At 44.3% G+C, this 22,754-nt stretch overlaps 1 protein-coding gene across 6 annotated transcripts in view; it reads right to left on the bottom strand.

Moving 5' to 3' along the window:
* MAP3K20 (mitogen-activated protein kinase kinase kinase 20) overlaps positions 1-22,754 on the bottom strand; it is an 839,253-nt gene that overhangs the window by 520,313 nt on the left and 296,186 nt on the right. For all 6 annotated transcript variants that reach the window (XM_085645276.1, XM_085645278.1, XM_085645277.1 and 3 more), the window contains exon 4: positions 11,159-11,260. In XM_085645276.1, the coding sequence (XP_085501402.1) occupies positions 11,159-11,260 (102 nt within the window). The remainder of the gene's footprint in view (positions 1-11,158; positions 11,261-22,754) is intronic.

Raw genomic sequence — 22,754 nt, forward strand, 5'->3', positions numbered from 1 at the left:
ATAATTCCCCCGACCGGCAAGCAACACGTTCTGGAGGCTAGTAGGTCACGTAGGTGCGTCTCTTGAAGAAAGCATATGTCCACCATGTGTCTTTTAAGGTAGGTGTGGAACAATAGCAACTTTCTATAATCACTGAGCCAACGTATTTACCATATGATGCTTGTTATGTTAGCCATATTATGTGCCAGGTAGTGACATGTTGGTACCCTGCAGGTGTCAGGGCGCACTCAGCCAATTATAGGCCACTATGGATGCAGATATAGCTGTAGCATGGTATGAGCAAAAAGGGCAATAATAGGGACATAAAGAAAAAAACAACAATACTGTAGTATAACTTAGACTCCACTCAACTTCCCAATCAAGCCGTAAACTACCCCAAAACACAGACCCAAGCCAATCCCCTCCCACACCACCCCCCAATCAGGTTGTGACATATTACTCACCCCCCCAAACCTGAACCAATTTGCCGTCTAAAAACACAGGCTGGGTGGCCAAGCTATTGATTCAGGGGCGACCTTGTATGACATAGTAGCATTCTTATTTACACAGCAGAGAGGAACGTAAAACAGTGGAAGCAACGAGCCCAGAAGTCTGTTATGTATACTGCGGTGGGGTGTGCTTTCGAGGTGGATCTCCTCCCCCAATGCCCTCCAAAGACGCCTATGGTTATGTGTGCTCAACGCAGTGGTCGTTTAGTCATTGTCGCACAGCTGGGCCCCCTCAGATGAGCAAGGTGAGGTCGTCGGGGATCGCCAAGTCTTGCTTATATGTTTGGCGAATTTTAGGGCAGCTTTGGCCTCAGTGAAAAAGTATGTTTTTCCCTCAAAAGAGACCCGCAACTTTGCTGGGTATTTAAGGGCATATGGTACTCCAGCTTGTAGGAGAATTTTCTTGGCAGGTAAAAAGTCCTAATGGGCCGCCTGTACTGCCAATGTGAAGTCTGGATAGAATGATATGTTATTATCTTATTCTTGTATCACCTCCTGCTCACGAGCCAGCCTCGGGATCACATCACGGTCCAGATAGTTCAGCAGGCAGGCAACGATGGGACAAGCCGGAGCGCCCACTGGTGGTCTGGGACCAACGGAGCGATGGGCCCGCTCCCCAATGAAAACAGCTGATTGATCAGAGCCAAAGAGTTCACGCAGTAGGGTCTCAACGTAGTCCTCCATCTTCGAGATAGCTGCAGTTTCCAGAATGTCTGTTATGCGGAGATTGTTACATCTGAAGAGGGCTTCCAGGTCTTCACACTTGACTTTAATAATGTCAAGCATTTTGTCCATTTACAATAAATGTTCTTTTGATTCTGTTTGTAGATCACTGGGGCATGGAAGACGGCAACAGAACAAGTTGTTCCTGAAACTCAGAGAGTCAAGACGCCCGTCCCCCGATGGAGGCGAATTCCCCCCGTTTTTAAGTTGTAGACACAGTCGCATCTACAATACGTAAGTGTCCGAATATGCTCACTTAAGAAGAAGGGTAAGTGCACTACTTGCCCCAGCACGTATTCTAAATTCAACGTGCGTGCCTTGGTCCTGAAGACAGCTGATAGACCCGATTGGGCACAGACGGGCTAAAACATGTCGACCACTCACATACAGGTGCGATAGAACAGTAACCCTTCTAGCATCGCACCACCATGTTATTTTTAACCTTTGCCCCATCTACGAAAGAATAAACACTGGGTCAATAGATGTAGGCAACTTTAGCTTCACTGCACTTTACTTTCACTTTTCCTAATCACTACTGGCAATACCAGTTGGCCCTCCTCCAGGTGGAGGAAAGCATAACTAAGACCCAATGATGATGCTTTTCAAGTAACCATTCCTGTGGAGAGCCAAGATATACCGCACCAACGGTAAATCTGTGAATTAGGATTTTTTAAGACGATCCGGAACCCTGACCCTGGTAATACACAGGACAAGGGATGCATTCTCCCTTGATTATATCGTACATGGCCTGGAAACCGAATGAATCATAACTTCTCTCTCCCTCTTTGTTGATTATGAGACTGTAGATCATCTGCATCAGAAACCCTGTTTCTAGATGGTCCAACCTTGTTTCGTGTTATCGACTCATTGTTTAACGTGGTCCATGCGGCTTGTAAGGAGATTCAGTTAAGAATCAATAGTTTTTATGCTGGATTTGACATACATGAGTATTGTGTGAAGTTCATCGTCTCGTCCGGCGCTCCCTTTTTGCTGTGTCATGCTGGGTTCAGGATCATGGCCGTGCTCACCCTTGCATGTTGGGCTTCAAAGGAGATCTTAAGTTGTTCTTTTGTCATCGCAACCCGGCCCGCAGCCCCCGCAGGAGAGTTCACAGTGTTCAGTGCTGCCCAGCAGGGTCCACACAGCCAGGCAGCACAGGCCCGCCACGCCCCCCAACAATCGCTGCAAAAAGCGATGGTAGGCCTGGCTGCGACTCCTTTATCACAGGTACCAGGGGTGAGCTGCCAGCCACCCAAGAGATATAAATCGGGTACAGATGGTATTTTGTTGCTGTGTCCTTGGTTACCGGTGTCAGGCGCTCCTAGGTCCGTCAAATGTTAACAGGATTTTGTGCTTGGCCGGCAGAGCCCTCTCAATGACCGACCATCTTGCTGCCTGGTGAGACCACGCCCTCCAAGCTATATATAAAGCCAAATTTAATATGGGATTGCTGAAAGGTTTCTTTATGCAAATATGCTGTTCAATTGAAAGTGTTACCAACATATCATAACAATGGTAGGAAATAAATAATCAACCAGATACAGCATTTGGGGATTTGGTCATCTTGAACTCACTTACTTTAAAACAATGGGTGAATGGTGGCATACATGTGAGTAGACAAAAACATCGCTTTTTAGTGCTCTATTTGAATTGTCTATTAACCTGGTTACCGCTATCAGTATTGTTCTTATCAAATTTTGATAGACTCTCCTTCCAAATAATGACACCTGATGACATGGGGATTTGTTTACTAAAGATTGTTTTTTCAATAACCAACTGCAAGACTCGTTCATTGTTTTGCCTTACATTTCTTTTGACCTGTTCTGGTTTTGAGGAACCACCCTTATAAATTAGATTTATTTAGCTTTAAACAATTTGACACTCTTTCATTTAAGGAAAGAAACAAGAAGACGAAAACCTGCACCTTTCTTTTCCTAAACTACGTCCAAATTGAAGATGTAAGTAACGACTTCTGAATGCCTCTGGCAATTATATTACAATCCTATTTTCATTATCTGCCCTTCAAGGAAAAGCTGAAAGGCCCATGTATATGTTAGCACTCTACTAGAATCCTAGTAGCCAAGAACACTCAAAAGAAAATATTTAAAACTTAAAGGAAATAAATCGAGTATGCCTCCATTTCCCGACCTGTGCAATGCCCTAGAATCATATTTGTCATTAAAGTGTTTCATGTCACAGAGCTGTTTGCAAAGGGAAAATAGCCAATACATTGTGCTGCTTTCCACCTTCTATCTATTTTTGTAACATATTTCTTCAAATTTGATTGCCACCATTCTAAACTTAAATTTGCCTCCCCTCTCCCCTGATTAAAAAATTTGGTCCAGGGTTCTACCCTCCCTTCTGTATGACTTGGAACAGCTCCTTATCTTTGGGAATGATTTCCAAAGCTGTGAAAGAAGTAGTGGTGCTTCAACGTTTAAAAAAAGCAGGGCTGTATCACCGGGTGCCCACTACCTATCACTGCATCCGTTAGCTTCCTAGGGTATCTAAACCTGTGGAAAGTCACGTTACTGTGCCATTCTTCACTTTCTTGAAGGCATCTGGTAGTCTAGGTGACAATGAGGAGGCCCTGTAGCTTAACAACAATACTGAATCAGTTTTAATAGCAGAGTTGCATGGTTTTCTTATGCCAGCTGATGACAGCCACTACCCTGGTTTTAGCACCATGTGGCACTATCAACCACGACCTACGTCATGCCAGGCTTGAGTAAACTAAGACTGAAGGCCGGGGTGTTAGCTGGCTCCACCCATTCCTCTTTGATCTCACTCAGCATATCTCTATTCCATCAGTTTCATGGATGGTTCACCCTCTCATCTCTTTAGTGTGGCCATGACAAGGTCCTGCTCACTATTCACAGCTCATAAATATCTCTGTAAAGCCCCTGTAGGAATCATCCGCTCCTGTGGTCTTTTTCATGAATGCAGATAACACTCCGATAACTCTTAAATCGGAGCGCATTACAGAATCAGTGTCATCGTTTTAACCAGTGGATCTTAAGTTTGAAAAAACTGAGGTCATAGTGACAGGAAATGGAGCCAACCTCCGACCTTCTAGCAACAAGCCCCGCGTAAATGCAGGTACCTGTTAGCGTAGTTAGGAACCTCAGTTTTAATTATGCCATCAACTGTTGGCCCAGCCTTCTGCAGTTTGTCCAACAACGGCATAAGTTAATTTCCTGCCTAATGCATGCGGGCCTGCACATGGCAGTATTTTCCATAATAGATTTCCAGCCAGACTATGTCAATGTGTCTACCAGAGGCTTGACATTCATCTCCAAAACAGCAGAAATCTTACTCGACATGTGACTCCCCTCATGAAGAAACGTCAATCCTATCCTATTATGCTAGGGAGCTTTTAAGGTACCTTTTATGGTTCATACATCTATTTGTGGGCGTGCCACATGTATTTATCTAAGTGCCTAGCCTAGTATGCCCATTTACAGGCCTAGTATTCCTCTAATCAATGCATGCGCCTTGTTTTAGAAACAAGAGCTCGATAGCAGGACTCTCAGGTTTGGCCTTGATCCTCTACAATGCCTTCCAAAACATCTGCTGCACATGCCTGCATTTTTCAAATTAGGGAAACATTTAGTTCCTGACTTTTCTCTAGCATCTAGCCAAGCACTTTGAACAGGGTTTTAGTTCGGTTTTCGCTTTCACTGCACAAAATTATCCTATGTGCTGACTATGAACATTATGAAATCAAGATAAAATAACTAGATGAAGGAAGATGGAACCCTCAATACATTGCCGAGTAATTCCAGGGTGGGCAATGCATCCCACAATAGATGATAAAATGTGCTAGAGATAAGGATTATATTTTAGGGGGTGGTTTGAAATGTGGGAGAAAATGTCCAAAACCAATGCAGGCTATTAGGGTGTCAATACGTCAAACTGCAAGATTTTTAAACTCCTTCCCTAATGTGATTAGTTGAAAGATGCCAGAATTTGAAGATTGCGTAAATTAACCCAAAACTTCCAAGAAGGAGCGAGCAAAGTGATATGGCCTGTTATACAACTTGGAAGGCGAGACAGTGGCTCCACACTGGAAGATCTGCAACAAATGTGCGCCAATTGTAGAGTTGCCAATAATTTTGGCAGGTATATAGTAATTCACTACATTATTAGATCCACCCTGGCCCACTTGAGGAAAATATTTTCTTTATGATAAACCTACTTTCTTTATGATAAAGCAGAGATACTGGTCTTCAGAAATTGACAAACTCCATAACTGTGGAATGTCCTAAATGTAAACAAGCTAATATAAATGATGTACACATTTGTGAAATATTCACTGCTGCATGGATTCTATGAATACATATGTAGGAATTGTCATACTGTCATGTAAACACCAGAACAGGTGATGGGACAGTCTATTCTATCTGGAGCGACCCTTGACCCTGGTCTGGCTGGTCGCTCCCTACGCCGCGCAGCTCCACCTGACTGCGCCGGCTCCCCGTGCCTGCTGCTGCTGAGTGCTCGGGTGATCGAGGCCCCCCTGGGCTGCTGTCCTGACTTCTGGTACCTGCCCTGACTGTGTGGTATTACTGTCTTTGTATTTGGTTGAACTGCTCTTGCAGTACTGTCTGCCTTGCTACTGTTTTGTTTGTCCACTCGCTGCCCTTCTCCTCTGACCCGCTTTTCGCCGTCCCTTCTACCGCCGCTGCCTCCCTTGCGGCCCCACCCCCTTCCCTTCTGTTCCCTTGCCTCTCCCGCCGCTGCCTCCCCTGTGGCCCTGCCCCCGCTCCCATACGCTGCTTCAACCCTCCTCCCAGCTGCTCCTCCCTCCCACCTCCCTATTTATGGCGGCCGCTGTGCGGCCATGCCGCTGGCGTGCCAGAGGCAAGCCCGTCTACACCCGTCCGCGCCTGGACCACGCCCAGCGCCAGAACCCCTTACCCCCGCAAACGCCACGACGCCAGACTCCGATACGACGCCAGCACCCTCCATGCACTCAATGCCGGCCGAGACCGCAGCTGCTTCCAGGCCTCCACGAAACGCACCCACGGACCTTTCACCTGCCGCACCTGCAGCTTCATGTGCGACAGAGCCACCAAACCACCAAGGACCGGACCCAACCACCTCCACTGCATACTCTTAAACACGCGCTCTGCACGCAAACACGCCGTCGAGCTCTGGGACATACTCGACACCTCCACCCCATACGTGGCCTTCCTGACCGAGACCTAGTGGAACGACTCCTCGGCCCCCCACATCGCCATAGCCGTCCCGGACGGCTACAAGATCGCCCGCAGAGACCGCACCAACGAAACTGGAGGAGGAATAGCCATTATACACAAGTCCAGCCTCAAGGTCTCCACCTACTCAGACGACACCATCAGTGCCGCCAAACACCTGCACTTCCGGATCCACACTGACCCCAACACCACCCTCAGAGGAACACTAGTCTACAGACCCCCAGGACCCCGACCACGGTTCAGCGACTCCATCGCTGACCTCGTCAGCACCCACGTACTCACCTCCATGGACTACATCCTCCTTGGGGACCTGAACTTCCACCTCGAGAACAACAACGACGCCAACTCCACCACCCTGATCGACAACCTCGCCAACCTCGGCCTCAGACAACTCGTCACCACTCCCACCCACGCCGCCGGCCACACGCTTGACCCCATCTTCTCCACAAGCACCCACGTCTCCTTCGACCGCACCACCGAACTTCACTGGATGGATCACCGCTGCATCCATTTTACCGACAAGAAGCCCACCACGCACCACCACACCCAACAGCTGCCCCGACGCTGCTGGAACAAAATCATCGAAGACCAGCTAGCCACCACCCTCGCCCAGACCCCACCCACCGACCCCACCAACCCGGACGCCACCGCCCGCAGCCTCAGACAGTGGATCAACGACTGCGCCAACACCCTCGCCCCGCTCAAGAAACCCTCCAACAGCCGCTTCAGCAAGAAAGCCAACTGGTTCACCAAAGAATTCCAGACTTCCAAATGAGCCTGCCGGAAAATGGAGAAGAAATGGCTCCACGAAAGAACACCGGACAGCCACGCAGCCCACAAGGACACACCCGCAGACATCACCATCTCATCAGATTAGCCAAGAGATCCCCCTTCAAAGCCCGCCTGGACAACAACGCACACAACAGCAAAGCGCTCTTCAGCATCGTGAAAGAACTCTCCAACCCCAGCGCCAACGACATCCCGCCCTCACAAGAACTGTGAGACTCGCTGGCCACCTTCTTCCACTGCAAGATCGCTGACATCTACGACAGCTTCAACACCACCACGACCACCCTGACATCGTCAGACCCCACCCCCCCTTCGAACACCACCCGCATCAACCGCCTGACCTCCTGGACCAACGTCAACAACGACGAAACACGCAAGACCATGAACTTCATCCACTCAGGATCACCATCAGACCCCTGCCCACACCACATAGTCAACAAAGCAGACGCAGCCATCGTACACCAACTACGGAAAGTAATCAACATCTCCTTCGAGACAGCTTCGTTCCCAGAAAGCTGGAAACACGCCAAAATCAAAGCCCTTCTCAAGAAGCCTAAAGCGGACCTCAAGGACCTCAAGAATTTCCGGCCCATCTCCCTGCTCCCGTTCCCGGCAAAGGTCATCGAGAAAATCATCAACACGCAACTGACCCGCTACCTCAAGTACAACGACATCCTAGATCCATCCCAATCCGGATTCCGAAAAAACCACAGCACCGAGACAACCCTCATCGCCGCCACAGACGACATCAGGATCCAACTAGACAACGGCGAAACATCAGCCCTCATCCTCCTGGACCTGTCAGCCGCCTTCGTCACGGTCTGCCACCGCACACTAAAGACATGCCTCCAAGAAGCCGGAATCCAAGAGAAGGCCCTGGACTGGACCATATCCTTCCTCTCTGGCAGAACCCAAAGCGTCCGCCTCCCCCCCTTCCGCTCCGAAGCCACCGACATCTCTCCGGCGTACCCCAGGGCTCAGCCCGACGCTGTTCAACGTCTTCATGGCCCCCCTCGCTCACGTAGCACGACCTTAACACCATCTCCTATGCCGACGACACCCAGCTCATCCTCTCCCTCACCAAGGACCCGCACACCACCAAAACTAACCTCCACGAGGGAATGAAGGCCGTCGCCGAATGGATGAGAGGCAGCCAACTGAAGCTGAACTCGGACAAGACGGAAGTCCTCATCCTCGGATCCACACCCTCAGCCTGAGACGACTCCTGGTGGCCGACCACACTGGGAACAGCAACGACACCCACCGACCACGCACGCAACCTTGGAATCATCCTCGACTCCTCCCTCTCCATGTCGAAACAGGTCAACGCCGTCTCCTCCTCCTGCTACAACACCCTCCGCATGCTCCGCAGGATCTACCAGTGGATCCCCACCGAGACAAGAAAAACTGTGACACAGGCCCTCGTCAGCAGCAGGTTAGACTACGGCAACGCACTCTATGCAGGAATCCCGGCCAAACACCTGCAACGGCTGCAACGCATCCAAAACGCCTCCGCCCGACTGATCCTCAACATCCCCCACCGCAGCCACATCACCACCCACCTAAGAGACCTGCACTGGATCCCCGTCGACAAGAGGATCACCTTCAAGATGCTCACCCACGCGCACAAAGCACTCCACAACACCGGACCAGCCTACCTCAAAAGCAGACTCAGCTTCTACACCCCCACCCGCCAGCCCTGCTCCGCCAGCCTCTCCCTCGCCGCCATCCCCCGCATCCAACGAACGACCTCCGGCGGCAGATCCTTCTCTTTCCTCGCCGCCAACACATGGAACACCCTCCCCACCCGCCTACGACAGACCCAAGACCTGCTCACCTTCAGAAGACTCCTCAAGACCTGGCTCTTCGAGCAGTAGCGGCACCCCCCGCCCCCCCCAGCGCCTTGTGACCCTCACGGGTAAGTAGCGCGCTTTATGAGTACAATGATTGATTGATTGATTGATTGATTGATTGGCATGCAGAATAATGGTGAGATGTGGTATAAATCAGTGATGGCTTTTTGAACCAGTCACGGGTAGAAGCTAGTGAGTTTAAGCACAGACAGTTATGAAAAAGGACACAGTGAGACAAATTGATCAGTAAAATAGCTTTACTGTGAAAATTCCTAAGATTTTGCCATCAACCATTAAATCATAAGAGCTCTGCATTCAGCAATTAGGGCGGTAGCATAAGATATCCCATATGTATACATAAATAGTTATCAACATGCCTGATACATTAAAAAGAAAACTCAGAAAGACCTGGGAAGCAGACATAGGACCCTTGGGGGATGTAGAGTGGAGTGGAGGGAGGCACTCACTGTGCCCAGGAAAATAGCGATAGCGACACAATTTCATCTCATAAAATGTAAATAATTGCACCGAAGGTACTATGCAGGAGAAAAACTCTGGCACATTCAGCGTGTTTTGTCACCTCTGTGCCTCAGATGGCAAACATAAATCAGCAAATTATTATACACGGTCTGGTAGCGGTTTCTTGATGAGGGTGGGAAAGCATCGTCCCTCCCCCGCCAGCTTTGAGCCACACTAAACGTTATAAATAAAATGGCAATGAAATGATTTGCCATTTTAGTTTTCATTATGGAGTGCCGCAGCCGCCAGCCTGCCCCCGAGCAGAGAGAAATAGGGTCTGTCGTCTGTTGCCGATTGTCAGCAGAGGACTGGAGCAGTGGCTTCACGTGACGCTTCAAAGTGCCTATGTCACTTTGGCCGGCTGTCTTGCACCGGCAAGAGTGACATGCGCACTTTGAAGCTCTCCACCCAGCTGTCTTACACAGCTAGGTGGAAACCAAGCACAGGCCTCCAGGGCCTGAAGGAGCGTCGAGCCAGCCCGCTCTATCAAATCCTGGTGCTGCTTTCATGAGGATTAACAGCATGAGAGCAGAATCTGGATTGCTTAGGGAAGTTAGGTCTTCGAATCATGGTCAGAGCCAGAGACTGCAGAGGACACAGAGGACGCAGCCCGGGTAAGTAACATTTAAAAAAAACTAAAAAAATGTCACTGTAATGCATGCCAGTGATTTATTGTTTTTTTTATGGTGCATGTGTGTTTTATTTATGTATTTTGGGAAGTAGTGGGGCACTATGTTCGCCCCACCACTTTCAAAGGATACCAGCCACCCCTAATTTTCACACAAGCAGTGAAAAGATATGCTGTATTACTGATCTGTAAGCCCCAATAACAATAAACATTTATAAAAGAAAGGAACTACCCTAGGCTTTCCCTGTTGTCTATTCTAGCCTCACCCCCCAAAAAAGGACTTTGATTTAGAGATGCAAAGGCACTGATTGTGGCCGCAATATGTTGTGCAACTTTTGTCAGTTTATCCATGATTTACACTGCTAGCATGCATGTAGCTACCTAACAAGGGGTGAAAAAGGATTCCAGCTCACTGACCCCAATGGAAGGTGGAATAACAAATCGAATTACAATATTTACCGAAAGCACCGTCAAGTGGTGCTGTTTCCCAATTTAGCAATTAAGTATAGCAAAGTTATATAGTACATAGAGTGCCATTTTTGGAAGAATCATACCATTTGCAGAAATGTTAAAACTCTTCTCCTTCCACAAATTATTTTGCACTACAGCACATTCCATACATCCAAGACACTACCTCGCCTGGTTCTAGAAGAAACATTGTCTCCACTAAAAAGCATGCATCAAAACTGGAATTTGGAAGACTGTCTCCATAGCCTAAACCGAACCAGTTTGCAATGACTGATGCTTCAAATAACTGCCTTTCTCTGAGGCTAAGAAATCCAGCCTCAACAGCAAAAACATTTGAGCACCTGAGATTTTTTTTACTTACAAAGACCTCTGTTTCTTATTCCTAGAAGAATGCCTCTAAGAACAACCATTTCTGAACACACTCTTCTGAAGGCACCCAAGGCTAGGATTTTCAAACCCAGTTGGTCTCACCTTTGGCTACATCTGTCGACCAGGCCATGATTTGATCAATGTCCATCTCTTCACTGCGCGTGCTATTGATGTAGTCATAGAGAGAGCCTCCTGCGGCGTATTCTGTAAAAAAGCACATTCCGCTCTTTAAAATGGAGTCAGGGTTTAAATAACATGGCACTTCTGAGTCAGGTGAACATGTGTGATGTTTTCAATACAACGGTTAAAACTCCAGCAGGAAAAGACATATTGCTATTGCCTACCGTGACACAAAACAACCCAGATGAAGTGATGGCAAACTAAAAGGCTTTTTTTTCAAACAGGTTTATGACAATGTGGTGTACTTTCAAGAAACTCAAAATTTCGGAAAAATCACCAACACGCTTTCCTTATATTTCAGAAGCAGTGTAGATGATGGGCCAACACTTTCACATGCATTCAAAATAAGGAACTCTTCAGGTAATTTTCAACTGAATAAAGACATAACACAAATTCCTTTCACTTAGTTTGGAGTGTAAAAAGCAGAACATTAATTAACATTACAACACAAAATACACAAGTCATTAAAAAAAAAATCAAAATGTATCTAGGGGAGTTGGAAAATATGAGAATGAAGAAAAAAACAATAAGTAAAACGTAATCCTTTCAGCAACAGTGAAAAAATATTGAAATAAATTTCAGATGAATGGATATTCATCTGCAAACTTTTTCATAAGCGGCTAATGTGCGTATCTTATTCAGAACATTGATCAAAGTGTAAAAGCACAGATTTTTAAAAAGTCAGCAAAACCTGAGATGTACATTGTATTGCTGCTTATGGATAATGATCATGTGTTTATCAAAGCACCAATCAAAGACATGGGATTTCTGATGGTATATAAATTAAAACAATAGTTTATAACATGCAACTTCTGTGGAAGTCAATATAGGAAAGACTTGTCCACATCAGAAAGCAGACTCGAGAACAGCACAGGTCATCCAAGTGCCCATTAAAAAATGAAATAAACTAGATCTTTTCAATCACAATGAGTGTCATGTGTGGTTTGAGGAAGTAAATTGTTTATAAAATGTTGATTCAGTACTGGCATGCATGTTGTTGATAGTTTATAGATTGGCCTAGCCTTACTGATTACGGACTAGAACCCTCGGTGGTTGATCATGCACTTGGTGCAGCATAAGTAAAAGCTAAGCGCAATTTATATGTACATTTTTCACAATCATAACAAACTCAAACAGCATAGGCATGCAATGCAGCACAGCACTAAAGTCCTAGCCCAGCGAGAAAAAAGAAAATCTCGCTCACATCGTTTAAACAAAGGTACCGCTGACACATCAGTAAAGTTTCTTCTCGGAACGCAAAGAACTATGTGTTAACTCTATGGTTGCACCTTTTAAACCAAAAATATCAGAAAAGAGCTTGCTGAATCAAGGATATCTGCGTGCCTTGCTTGGATATAGATGTGGGGCGAAACCCAACCAAGGCTTCGGGGGCCCTGATGTCGTTTTGTGAGTTGCGCCAGCGCAGAAGAGATCTGTGCCCTTCAATTTGGCGTCTTCCACACACACATTTACTTGAAAAACCTCGAAGGTAATGTATGTTAGGTACTGCTCATTGTGTTTCTGAGCTCTGCGGTTAGCAAACAATGCGCTAACTGGGGGAAGTTAATTTATGCGCTGAAGACTCCAGAAAGAAGCGCACATCAATATACGACCCTTGAGGCTCCAAACGATTAGTTCTCTATCAGGCCTGTGATTCTCATGAATGACAAGAAAGGATCACAGGATATCATCATACTCCTTCCAAACACTTGAAAAGCACTAGGCTTTGCAAGCAGGCGTGCAGAGGTTTGGAGAATTATTAGCTGTGGGCTCATGAGTCCCCATCCCGCAATCCAACTGCTCCTGGGTCACCCGAGGACATTTGCTGGGCTGAGCAGGACTGGGTAGGAGGGAGGCAAGCCACACTTTGGGCCGCACTGTGGAGATTTTCCAGGTGTGGCAAGGGCACCATGCTGGGGGTACCTGCTGTCCTTGCTCTTCCGGTACCAGATGGCTCTTGCATGTCACCACTGCCTTGCACTGGGCGGCCCTTGGTGAGCTGTAGAGTGGAGCTGCGAAGCGGCCTGTGACGCCAGTGATGCTGCTGGTGAGGGGCCTCTTTGCGTCAGCCCTGGGGCTCCTGAGAAGAGGAGGGTTGTGGCTGTCATAGGGGGCTCTGCTGCTAGTTCAGGGTGGGACCACAGTTGCTTGCACTCTTTGGAGGCACCACGTCCTGATTTGGATCACTTAAACCACTAGACCGCTAACCTATGGTCTTGTTTTCTCGAGAGAGAAATATAAGAATATGCCAGTAGGCATGATGAAGGAAAAAATGGCCTCAAGTGTATCTAAGCTGGTTATCCAATTGAGCTCTCCTCTAGGTTGTGTACCATCCTCTTCTCTGTCCATCCTTGGTCTTTGTACACTCTAGCCTCTCCTGAGATTTTTGTTTTGGCTCCTTCCAATCCCCTGTTGTACAAGGAAGACAGAAAACGAACTACCCTCCATGAATATATTCCATCAGTTGGTCTGGAATGCATGGACGGCGAGGAACCCTGCGCAGGACTGGAAGTGACTTCAAGACAGGAGGTGGTTGTCACCCAGCAAGGTGCACACATGTCAGAATGCCGGCATCAGGCTGCTCTTGGCCTTCCTTGGGCTGTAGTATCTTGAAATGCCTTTCTAGCTTAAAGCCCAAAAATTGTAATGTAAAGAAACCTTAAAGTGGTTTTACAGTGAATTTGATCTCAGGTACAGTGCTCCATTTGGGTACAGTTCGAGCAATATAAAACTGCAAATAGACACAGAGAGAACAAGCACGTGCAATCCACATAATACTTCACTCACCCAAATATCACTGGGACTTCAAAACATTGTCCAAGAGCATATTATTCCACATATGGTATTTATAGCAATACTGTGTATATTTGATAAATACGTCGGCTCAGGCTCACTAATCTATTGGCGAATGTTAGGATATAAATCTAAACTTTAAACACTTGGAACGCTTTACAGATAATGCTGCCAGCAGATGTCTCAAAATATAAGCTCAAATCTGTCAACAGATGGAATATACAGTAATACCACCTGCTAATATGAATCTTGCCCTCCATCCGGGCCGTCCAAACAAATACAGTACTGAACAATGTTCAAGGGACCTGTAAGAGTGCGAGTCTTATACGTAAATATGTAGCCTTGAGATACATAACAATATTTGGTTTCTAATTCTATATATGTTTTCTATAAAAGTGAACATTTGCTCTCTGTGCCAGCAACCTAAGCGCCAACCACTAGATTTGTTGTAAGAAAAACATCTCAGTTTGGTGAGGGCTTATACAGCATTGACTCTTGAAGATGTCCATTTGTTTCAGCATTGTGTGATTACATATTAATTGAATATACATTAAACAACCAAATATGTTATATCTTCAGAAAAGAAACATAAATAAATAAAGCCTAGCTGAATGAGTGACAAAAATCAGGGACTGTTAGGAGTTGTTTTTCGCAGGTGTAAATTTTCAAATACGTGGATCTATTTAAAAATGTTTGAGTCCACATTTAAACACGCTTTCCGTTGAGGTCCTGAGCACAAGTTGAGTGAAGCACTTTTGGACTTAGACTGCGCTCAATTGTGAGTGGACTATTGTTCAACAACTACATTCATTTTACTGGCCAGCAAAAAAGCCATTCAAATCACCGTGGGAATGGAGGGCAACGCAGTCTGGCCCCATTCCCTGCCCCCCACCCAAACATCTTCCAATGCAGATACAATGCTCCACTCTGACAAGAAATGCCCTCATCTTCCTTCCCCCACCCTCCCACCTACCCCAAACCTCCCACGGACAAGCCGCCCCTGCTGACATATACTATCCAATTGGAGAGGGTGGTAAACACGAGTGTTAGTTCCCACAGAGAAGGGAAGTCCATGCACAATTCCGCCTGCTAAAGCCAGGTCCACAGATATTGCCCATTGTGTGGGGACTAACTTGGAACTGCACGGTACTGGTCAGGTGTTAACACGCGATACCAGTGTTTAAGGCGGACAAGTTACCACCCCATCACTATCATGCAACCAGTATTCTGAGACCACAGTGGAATGTGCTACTCTTAAAGATGACTGTCATACTTATGGGGTCTGTAGTGTAAGAAAAGTAAAGTAGACATAAATAGTGACCCTTGGACAGGTCCTGCAACATTAATGATTCACTTAGCTCCTGCAGACTAGCAACCGCAGCGACCCGTTGCCTTTGAGGTGATGCCTAAGTTCTTCTGCAATATTTCAATGTTTTTAAATAAAAGGGAAAATGAATGAGTGCACAAGGTCCTTTGGAAATGATGAGCTGAGGAATTTGAATCTACGCTGTTATATCTCACAATTGTTGTCTGTGTGTTTGTATTTTGTAATTTGCTATTAAGCGTGTTGGGTCCTGCTCCGACTAAAAATATGTTTAACCTTTGTAATTAGAGGACTGGTACCTTTTTACTTTTCTAGTGGCTAGTTTTTATTGTGATAATTTTTACTTAGCAAACAACAAAATAAAAATAACTATTACAATGCTACTGCTAGACAGCTAATAATAATATTAATAATAGTTATAAATTTCACAGTTTATCCATCAGCAAGTAATGATGTTTTGACACATGAGCACTGAGCTGTCACTTCACTCTGTTGTTGCACCTTGATATTTATAATTTTTATTGCAATATAAAAAGTATTGATTGCACTTTATTGATATTCGGCAAATTCTGTTTCACCTGGTGATGAGCACACATTGACCTGTAATGGACTTCAGTCTTTTCCACAATCCACCTATAAAATACCTAATTGGTGAGTCTTACTACATAAGAATTTGCTTTAAAAAGCCCCTCCCCCGTTGTTACATGTACTATTATTTCCCAGGACCATAGGGCTATTGGGATTGCCCTTGTTGATTTTCTTCAAGATGGACAGAGGCATCTTGGCGTTATGTTAGAAGGAGCCTCTGTCTGAAGGTTGCATGGTCAAGCTTCATGTGGTACTTTCACCTCACCAAAGTTATGTGGTCGACCTAGATAAAGTGGTCTCACTAGTGATGAGATTTCTTTGCCTCCAATTGATACCTTCCTAGCATCTAGGACTTCATCCTGGAAGGAAGTGGGCCAGTCATCAGCATGCTACTGTTGTGATGGTAAAACTCACGAAACTGTATTGCACTTGCTTTTATTTCACCCTTATGATAAATGTTTGTGAAGGTGGTGGCTGGTTCCACTCTTTCACATTGAAGTGAAATGCACAGTAGGTACACCTTGTCTCTTCCTATGGTGTAGGGAGAACAAGATGAATCAGAACACTAGGACTCTAATGTAGGTGTTCACAGTCAGAAATCCTTGAAAGAATGTTAAATAAATGGGGAGAACCTCAAACTGATTGGAGTATTGTTACCTTGTGGTTCTCATATCACAGAATAGCATATGTATGCCGAAGTTAAAGGTGCAAAGGGTGGATACTCTTTCGGTTGGTATGGGTCTCAAGCAATTTTACAACAAGGGGGAAGAGACGTTTAGACGGTATTGCCCACATTTGAGGGCAATAACTGCTGTGAATTACCCTAGCCACAATTATGGGCCTGAGTTGCAGGCAAGGGCCTATAATGAAAAAAGGGAAATTAAAAGTGGTTATTCCCCGCAGGTAAGGGCCATATGGCTATTAGCAGCCCCGCCTTCCCCAAGGGTGAATTCGGCTCCTTTGGACGAGAGGATAAATGGCTCCTCAGTACCACTGCAGCAATCCAGTAATGCCTCTTTTTAAGAAAGTGCTTTCTGTGTGGCGCTGTGCTGGCCCTCCCCCTTCTTTCGCTCAGAGGAAAAAAAGTTATAAAATCACAAAGCTTAGAAAGTTACTGAGTTACATTGTCTTTTAAATAACCATATGATGGATGTTTGCTAGACTGTGCAAAGCTCGTAGAGTTTCTTTCACATGAGAGTCAAACTGAATTCTTAGTCACAACGCTTTGATATTGATTTTCTAATGGGAGGACTCGTATTTCAAGAGAATAATTGGAAATTTAACTAATCGATAAAAACTGTCATTTATGTACTGGTCCAACTCAGGATAATATGCATATATTAGTAATCTGTCCAGCATTGCTCCTTAATTAAATATTATTGTGGAAATCAATGTTTGTTAAACAAGAAATCGGTACAGTAACAACGTGAACAATGAAAACAAAGAATGCAATTTCACTGTTGTATTATCCTGATTTCATTCATATTCGCCAGCATTTCTAACAGTCATTGATTATTATACATGTTTTAACATGTTCTGTGTCTTATTGAATAAATAAATGGAAAATAAAAAAAGTGAAGCATTTTGTCCCTCCATTTCTGTGATGTGCATGTAGATTGAGAAATGGATGCCTTGAATGTCATGAAGGACAATTAACTTGAATCATATTATTTTTTAAGAACTTTTATAAAATATAACCCCAGAAATACCATCAGCTGGCCGACCCAGTTGGGAGAACCCCCAAACCCTAAAACTGCTATCAAAAACCTGGGAATCTGGCTAGACAAAAGTCTAAGTATGGAGACCCAAGCAAAGAAACTTTCAGGCAAATGCTTCGGATTACTTTGTATGCTCCGAAAAATCCTCCCTATCATACCTGAACAATCCTGCAGAACTGTGGTCTAAGCACTAATTATGTCACAGCTGGATTAAGGGAACTCTTTGTATCTTGGCGCACCCAAATACGTCATTAATCGGCTGCAAGTAGTACAGAATGCCGCAGCAAGGACTTTTCTCCAAATTCCGAGACAGCAGTCAGCCAGGGCATCCCTGAAGACATTACACTGGCTCCCAGTCCAGGCTAGGATCATATTTAAGGCAGTATGTATCACCCACAGAGCCATGAATGATATAGGACCTGCCTTAATAAAAAATCTGGTTGCTCACTATATACAAAGCAGGGACCTAAGATCCTCAGCAGATCTTCTCATGCAACAGGGCAGAATAAAAAGAGCAAGTTGGGGAGGGAGATCTTTCATGCACCTGGTTCCCAAAATTTGGAACACATTGCCCAGGGATGTACACATGTTAACCAACGAACTAGCTTTCAGGAAGTGACTCAAAACATGGCTCTTTCCTTAAACTTCCGCCTTAGGTTGTCAGGTCAGGATCACTGTTATGTTTTTCCTAGCGCTGGGAAGCCCATGGGCAGCTACGCTCTCTACACATCCATAAACAAAAACATAACTTTTTTTTTAAAGAAAGTTTTTATGTCTGTTTTATGTTGTTTAACAGTCTGTGTTTGTTATGTGTGTAACAATGTTATATTTTGTTTGCATGGTTCTTTTTGTAATTACTTTACCAGTAATACATTTGAACTTGACATGCCCTATGCAAGCAGAATCCAGGCAAAAAAACAGAAAAACTGAAAATATGTGCAGCAAGGCGAATGAGGGTATCATAACGTGTCAGACAACCCTTTTACTCAGGCTAGTATTGCAACTTGATTAGTTACCCTTTTAAGCTTGTTGCAGTGAAATCCCTATCTCCCAAAATCAATCTGAAAACGTCGAATAACTATTTTAGAGTTTTTAACGGATCCTTAACATGCCCAAGATCCCCACTTCTTGTGTATTTTACCATGTCAAACTATTTGGTTGTATGTCACGATTTCGACTAAGATTTCAAATTAGCATTATTTTAATTCTCTATTTTGGATTAGTTAATAAAGCAATAAATACATTTACAAAAAGGTGGGGGTATGGGGAGCTTTACTCCTCATTAAAAAAAGACTATTTAATGGGGGTAAATCTAAAGACACACAATTGATGGACGGAATACAGAACAAATCAAAACATTCACCCCTAGTCAAGAGATCTGGGCTAAATCCATCATTCTTTTGCTCACCATGCCACCCAGTTTAGACCTGGGCATATGCAAATCAGTCTTGACCCTGTGCCTCATGGAAACAGTCCATCCCGGACTGCCAAGCCAGGTCCTCCCTGGACCGGAAACAAGCATCCTGGGACCGGTTTCGGGGTTTCACCCCTCTTCAGCCAGGATAGCTTGATTCCAATGGCACAGTGAGCCCAGGACCCACGTCTGGGCATACCTGGCGCACTTGGGGTGAGAAAGCAAAAGACACACAATTGATGGACGGAATGAAGAATAAATCAAAACATTCACCCCCAGTCAACCCCGAAACCGGTCCTAGGATGCTTGTTTCCAGTCCAGGGAGGACCTGGCTTGGCAGTTCAGGCTGGACTGTTCCCATGAGGCACAGGGTCAAGAATGATTTGCTTATGGGTGGGGTTCAAACTGGAATGGCATGGTGAGCAAAAAAACGATGGATTTAGGCCCAGATTTCTGTACTGGGGTGAATGTATGACATTGTTCTGCATTCTGTCCATCAACTGTTGTTTTTGCATTTGTCACCCCGAGTGAGACGGGTATGCCCAGACGTGGGTCCCGTGCTCTCCATGCCACTGGAATCAAGCTATCCTGGCTGAAGAGGGGTGAAACCCCGAAACCGGTCCTAGGATGCTTGTTTCCAGTCCAGGGAGGACCTGGCTTGGCAGTTCGGGTTGGACTGTTCCCATGAGGCACAGGGTCAGGACGGATTTGCATATGGCTGGGTTCAAACTGGGATGGCATGGTGAGCAAAAAAACGATGGATTTAGGCCAAGATCTCTGTACTGGGGTGAATGTATGACATTGTTCTGCATTCTGTCCATCAACTGTTGTTTTTGCATTTGGGGGTACATCTACCCATGTTCTCCTTTTTATATATCTAATGTTTTTTTGTTTCTATTTTTTTATTTTAACAGATGGGTTAACCCCTTCCAAGTCTCACATTTTCATAAATATGTACATAAACATATATTTATGGATGTATATATAAATAAGCGACAGATTAAAGCAGCAACTCAATTCTCATGTGGAAAAAATATCCAAGATAATGACAGATCGGGAGGATCAAATGGAAATGGGGAAAGTGGGAAAACCCTAAAAAATGTGTTCTTCCAACTGGAAGAAGTCTTGAAAAAAGAAATAACAAAAGGATGGGAAATAATAACGATGGAAAAATATTTGGAAGTAGACAGAATACCGAGAGGTCTGAGGATATTCACTCTACCGAATCATCCCGATACAAGACCGGAAATACTGGAGGAATGGGGGAGAAACAACATGTTATGCTCTCGTAACATGATGGAGATAATCATTACATATGACAAAAAAGACCTGAAGGATTTGCATAAAACAATTGAAACTTTGGAAAAAGAAATACAATCTTTTAAAAAACAAGAGGAAAGCGGACGTTACAGAGTGGAAATGGAATTAATACTGGAAAAATATGAAAAAGAAATTGAGGAAAGAAAACAAAGAACTTTTCGGAGAGATGAAAGAGACTACCAAACTGGAACGATCTTCACCTTTGCCAAGCGATTTATACAATTAAGAAAACAATTGAAAACAAATCCTGCCAAACAAAACGACTCAGGCACTACTGTATGTGAATCTGATATAGAATTAAGCGAAGGAGAAAATCAACCTGTTCCGGAAAAAACATCTTTTTTAGACGAAATGAGACTGATGTACATAGATCAGAGGCCAGGCAAAAATCGAGGAAGGGGAAGAGGTCAGACACAAAATCGAGGACGTGGACGTGGGAGAGGCAAACCAACAGAGTCATCAATCACAGAAAAACAAGGAGAAGCCTCAGGAAACACAAATCAATACCGATTGCGCAGCAAATCAAAGAAATAAACAACAAATACAATTTAGAAACAAAAAACAACCTAACTGTTAATTTGTCGAACACTATACTTACAAAAAAATAGTGTCAGCTACTCAATAAAGGCCTGACCTTTTGCCCAGAAACCCACCATGACATAGTGGAGACCAAAATTGAAACATATAAATGTATTCATAAATTAAAACTGGCTAAGCACTTTGCAATATTCCGAAGGGTCTGACATCAATAGAAACAAGCAATGGAACGAACCCACCACCCAGTATTGTAATAGATCAAATACTTGAAATGAAAACAGTATATGATCCAACACACGACTTAGGGGATGAAGAACTACAAGAATCAGAGATCATAGAAGGATTAGGTTTTGAAACGTCTGGAAGAGAAAAATCATCTTTCAAACCAAAATCCAAATTTTGTCCTATTCTAACACAAGGCAACAAAATCGACCTCTATTATGACCTTGTAATATCAGACTTAGAAAATCTACCAAACAACAAAGAAAGAAAAGTGAAAACCTAACAAAAACAGAGCGGGAAGCACTGCAAGAACTAATGGAGAACGAAAATCTCGAAATAAAACCAGCCGATAAAGGTGACAACATCGTGGTTATGGAAAAAATACAATATAAAAAGGAAGCCTTAAGACAATTGAACGAGGCTAAACACTACAAAAAACTAAAAACAAATCCCATAAACCACCTGACAATTGAATTACAACTTAAATTGAAAACATGGTTAGAGAATGGTCGACTATCTGCTGATGAAGTAAAATATCTAACAAAGGACAATCCCACAATCCCAACGATATATTTTCTACCGAAAATTCACAAAACCCTAATAGATCCACCAGGAAGACCAATAATATCTAGCTGGGACAGTCTCTATGAACCTCTCTCAAAATATGTTGTCTCTTTTTTGACACCCATGGTCACTACATTAAGCTCCTACATCAAAGACATAGGTGAATTCTTAAGGATTTTAAATGAAACCCACTGGCAAGAAGACTATCTGCTAGCAACAATAGATGTAGTGTCACTCTATACATCAATCAATCATGACACAGGACTTAAAGCCCTGAAATACTTTCTAGGACAAAGGGACATCAAATATCTTGAACATTCCAAAATGATTTTGGAGATGGTGGAAATATGTTTACGGAACAATATATTTATATTTGACCAACAAATGCATTGCCAAATGTGTGGCACCGCCATGGGCGTTTCGTTTTCACCGAGCTACGCGAACCTCACCATGGGATGGTGGGAGAAATCAACTGCATGGAGTGATGACATGGAGATGTATACAGAAAAAATTGTATTGTGGCTCAGATTTATAGACAATCTTTTTATTATCTGGAGTGGGACATCAGGGGAGTTCAAAAAATATGTAAGGATGTTAAACACTAATAAGGATGGCCTACAATTCACACATAACTCAAACAAAACAAAAATCCAGGTCCTTGATATTGAAGTATATCAGGAAGATGGCCAATTAAAAACCACGACATATCGTAAACCCACGGCCACAAACAGTTTGCTCCATGGTACTTGCTTTCATCCAAAACCACTGATTAAGAGCATACCCTAAGGGGAATTTTTACGTATGAAACGCAATTGCTCAGACGAAAAGGAACTAAAACAAAAAATGGATGAAGCAACTAAAAAATTCCTAGAAAGAGGCTACAAACCAATAGATGTAAGATTGGGAAGAACGAAGACAGAACAGATTCCAAGAGAAGCCACTTTACAAATAAAGCCTGAACAAAAAAATGAAACACCGGACATAAGATTGATTCTGTCTTACAGCAAAGAAAATCATGCCATTTCAGAAATAATGAAT

The sequence above is a fragment of the Triturus cristatus genome, chromosome 3_1 (assembly GCF_964204655.1).
Source record: "Triturus cristatus chromosome 3_1, aTriCri1.1, whole genome shotgun sequence".
NCBI classification, from domain to species: domain Eukaryota; kingdom Metazoa; phylum Chordata; class Amphibia; order Caudata; family Salamandridae; genus Triturus; species Triturus cristatus.